Below are 4,175 nucleotides of genomic sequence, written 5' to 3'. Positions count from 1 at the left end.
TTACTTGCTTAAAAACATTTTGCTTTGAAAAGCCGAGGGGGCCTCGTGGGGCCGCTGGCGTCGCTCTCGTCGTGCGAGGGGGCAAACGCGCCCGTCGGGGGGAATCGCGCCCGTCAAGGGGCTGCGGACAGGCTGGAAGAGGCTGGGAATGTGTTAGCAAGGCCACAGGGGAGGGATAGGCCCCGCTGGGGTCCTGGGCTGGGCAGGGGAGCTGGTGGGTGCGTTAACCGAGCAGGCCAATATGGAGATTTTGGCTTTCCAAAMTAAGGTTTTGACAAGCCCTTGTAGCAGAAGCTCTTAGAAACGTTTAGGCCAAAAAAAAAAAAAAAAGGAAAAAAAAATAGAAGGGGAAACGTTTCGGTGCTGCTTTCAGCTCCCCAGCACCGTTGGGCACGGTCCTGGTCAGCCCCGTCCTCCCCCTGCACCCGAGAAAGGTCACAGAAAAGGGAGAAACGGGCCAAAGCAGGGCAGCGGCCTGCACGAAGGGGGCTCGGCAGGCAGGGGGCTCGAGGGGCTCCGAAACCGTGAACAAACTGGGGCAGGCAGGCAGGCAGGCAGGGGGTTCTTCCCTAGTTCTCGGCCTCGAGCAGGACTACGGCTCCCGGCGCGCCCCGCAGCGCTAGGCCGCCTAGTTAATCGCCAACCCCGGGCCCTGAGCGGGACTACAGCTCCCGGCGTGCCCGGAGCCGCCCCGGAGCCCCCGGACGCGGAGAAGGGCCGCGACACCGGCTGCGAGCTCCCACCGCCTCCTCAGACCCTCTCCCTGCTTTGCCCCGGGGTCTTATCCCCTCCTTCGCCCTGGCCTCCCTTCTGGAGCGCCTTAACTCCTTCCCTTCCTGTTATCCCCATGCTGCCGGCTTAATTTTAAGGCAGGACATGTTACCCGCCCTACAGCAGTGTAAAAAAGAGTCCCAATCTGGCTTGGAGAGGGCTTTTCTGGAGTGGGATGGAGGCAGGAATTACCTTTTGTTGTAGGTTTTACAGCGTGCGGCGCAGCGGGGTCCGTGTCCCTGGCAGTAATTTTATTCATTCTTTTACTACTCCCCTGACTTTTGGTTTGACTCCAATGACCTCCCTGTAATTTGTTCTGGCCTTAATAAGAACAGAGCCAGGCTCTGAATTTGGGTCCCCAATTCAAAGCCCGGGGAAGTAATTTGCTAAGCTGCTGCGCAGTACTAATGTGAGTAATTAAAGCAAAATAAGATAAATGGGAAGTATATCTTGTGATGCAAGCTCTTGAACACTGTCGCTTTGAACGGTTGAAACGTGGCTAACGTGCCGTCATCTCTTCCCCCTGTGCCACCCCCTCACCTCCCCCCCACCCTTACTGTTCTGGAGAACTGGTTTTATTAAAAATGGGAGGGTTTTTGCTGCATGGAGACCTCAGGTAGCAAAGTCAAAAGACGAGTGCATTTTTCAGTGGCTGCGATACTTAGAAGCAGGGTTTTTCTTCTGTTCTTTACACAGCTGAGATTTCTAAGAGTGAAACCGCACAATATTGGTGCGTGGGCGCCGGGGGGAAGGATGCTCTCGTGAGGACCGTACTGGCTTGGGATGGAGAAGGTCCGAGCCAAACGCTTTGCCTGCACTAGACAAAACAGTGCCTGTGGGAAGGCGACTATTTCCATCCTTGCGGAGAAGTGTTCAGATCTTCTTCCTTCCCAACTCTTCCCACCTGCTCTCCAAATCTAATGGGGAGACGTTCCACCAAAACTCACAAAAGCCGCAGTATCGCGGAAAACGAGATTCCGGGATCAGGCCCATCGGTGCCATCCCTTCCCCAGCGAAACGTCTGCCGAAGGCAGCGGGAGCTGGTCTGGCTGATGAGGAAATCGAGCGTTTCCCTCCCACCTTTTTTCACCCGCCCCGCCGCAAGATGTGTCGCGAGGCTCAAATGACTAACAACTGGCTGGGCCAGAAATGTCCCCTGAGCTCCATTCACGTCCCCACTCGTTTCATGCTCCGCACATTCCCGTCTCTTCCACGGTATCTTTGTCCGTAGCAGCTCCTGAATCACACCTCCTCGTAAATCCTTTTTTTTTTTTCCCAGCCCAGCACTGTCATTAAAAGCACCAAACCCAACTATTTCCCAGCAAGGGCTGCCTGAATGCCGGCAGCCATAAACCCCCCTGCGAGGCAAAGGGAACAAAAGATGAAAGCGGCCGTCCGGGAGCCACCATGGAAACGTGGCTGGAATGCGCGGAGCTCCACGGCGGCAGGCGGCGCCGGAAGGGCCTCGGCTCCCGTGGAAGCGCGGCCGCGGGAAACCAGGGGCTTTTCCGGCCGCTCGGGTTGCTCAAAGCCAGGTTAAGTTTCGGCAGCGCAGGAGGTGGGAATGGTCCTCAGCGTGGGTGGTTGTGCTGGGGGCTGTTGAGGGCCACAACCTGTTTGCAACCTGGGAAGTGCGAGCGCAAGCACGAAGCCAGTTCCTTGGGACGCGTTGGGATCTCCCCGGCAGATTTTTGGCATTCCAGCGTCAGCTGGAAGTCTGCTCTTTCATAAATGTCCCGGTCCATCGGGAAGTAAAACCGGTGAGCCTCTGGGAGGCACCGAGAGAGGAGACAACTCCTCAAGGCCTTGATCCGAGGCACCTCCTGGAGCTGTGCTCTTTCCCACGGGAGTCTGCGTGGCGCAGGCAAATAAACATCACTGACATAGGAGAGACCAACCTTAAACCATGTCCTGTGCTATGTGGAAAGAAGAAGAAATCTCCATTTCCCTCTCCCTTTGTCCCTTCTGTGGAAGCTAGAGATGCTTCAGCACTGGGGGCCTCACTGGCCGTGACCCCTGGACAACAGCATCCTGCTTTTGGCACTGACCCCGCTGATTATTTAGGTTGCATTGCGGCTAATTAGCAGAAATTAAGCCAAGGAAAGCGCATGGGGGATGGAGGGAAACGGTCCCACCTCGGCGGAAGCCCGATTGCCGGATCGTGCGAGAGGTTCCAGCCTTGCAAACAGCGCTACCTGCGCTTAATTTAATCCCAGGCGCTCAAGCGTCTCGGTGGACCGGGCCTGCAGCCCGAACCTCGCCTGGCGCAACGTCCCTCTCCGCGCGCGAGCCCTTTGCTTGAGACCGACTTGAATGCCGACGCGGAAATCCCCAATGCTCAGCACTTCACCGGTTTTAGTCTTGAGCTGGATGCATTTAGCAGTCGCGCTGGGGGTGGACAGCGGACGAAGGTGACGATTTACTCATCTGTTAACTTAGTCACCTCGTAACCCCTAGCAGACACCAAAGGCTGCTCGGGCTGCCCGGAGCCTCCTCCCTGGGCACGCAAAGATTTTCCTACGTGCTTAATTTCACACGCCGTGAGTAATCCTGGTATTTCAGGCCCCCGTCTGCAGCCAGGTTTCCGCTTTACAGATCATGATTTTCAGAGGGGGAAAGCTGACTGGGTATTGAGAYGGTTGGAGAGCTAAGGCTCCTAAGGGTTTGGGTTTTTTTTTTCCTTGTAATATTAAAAAAGACTTGATCCGCAGAGCTTGCGCGCGAGCGTCGTACGGGGCAGCGGGCGGGCGGAAAGCGATCCCGAGCGCCCGGCGGTGCCCACCGGCACAAGTGCCCCCGGCTCCGGCGAGCTTTGGCTCATGACAAAATGATGCATTTATGCAAAAACTTTGCAGAACAAAGGCCTAAATTTTAACCCGTTGACAAGGTAGGGGAATAAGGCTGTGTCATCAGGAATGGCCATTGCAGCGTTAAAAAAAAAAAAAGCTAAATTTGAGAAATTTTCGCATTTGGAGGGTTTTCATGGAAATTTACCTAGTTTTTTATTTTCTTCTCATCCCCGGAGTTTATCGTATCTCCCTGACGAGCTCAACGCTGGTAAATTCGAGCTGGCCTCCCTCTTTCCCAGCGCAACTTCCAGCCGGGACGCGGCCCAGCGGGGATGTTACTGCTCCGTTTGGATACCRGCGCCCCTTCTGCTTCCACAGCGGGGAAACGCCGCCGGTTTCCCTTCCTTTCTCCGTTCCCCCCCCCTTCCCCGTAAAAATCGCCGCGGCTACGTCCGTATTTAGGGCCGTTCCTGTTAATACAGCGGCGGCGGCGGGATCGTGCGACGAGGACGGTGGGATTACGTTTCCTGCGTCGTAGCCTCTGCCAGTCCCCCAAAGTCACCTGCAATTGGATCTTTTTTTTTTTTTTTGAACGTTTCGAGGGTTTTGCACCAC

At 55.7% G+C, this 4,175-nt stretch overlaps 1 protein-coding gene across 1 annotated transcript in view; it reads right to left on the bottom strand.

Annotated features, from left to right (window-relative positions):
* Positions 1-2,516, bottom strand: part of PRCC (proline rich mitotic checkpoint control factor) — a 12,465-nt gene extending 9,949 nt beyond the window's left edge. Inside the window, exon 1 of the mRNA XM_026073855.1 lies at positions 2,385-2,516. Within this exon, the coding sequence (XP_025929640.1) occupies positions 2,385-2,516 (132 nt within the window). The remainder of the gene's footprint in view (positions 1-2,384) is intronic.
* Positions 2,517-4,175: the final 1,659 nt, after the last annotated feature.

This window comes from Apteryx rowi, unplaced genomic scaffold, assembly GCF_003343035.1.
Source record: "Apteryx rowi isolate R43461 unplaced genomic scaffold, aptRow1 scaffold_379, whole genome shotgun sequence".
Classification (NCBI taxonomy): Eukaryota; Metazoa; Chordata; class Aves; order Apterygiformes; family Apterygidae; genus Apteryx; species Apteryx rowi.
This window is presented reverse-complemented; position numbering and strand designations above follow the sequence as displayed.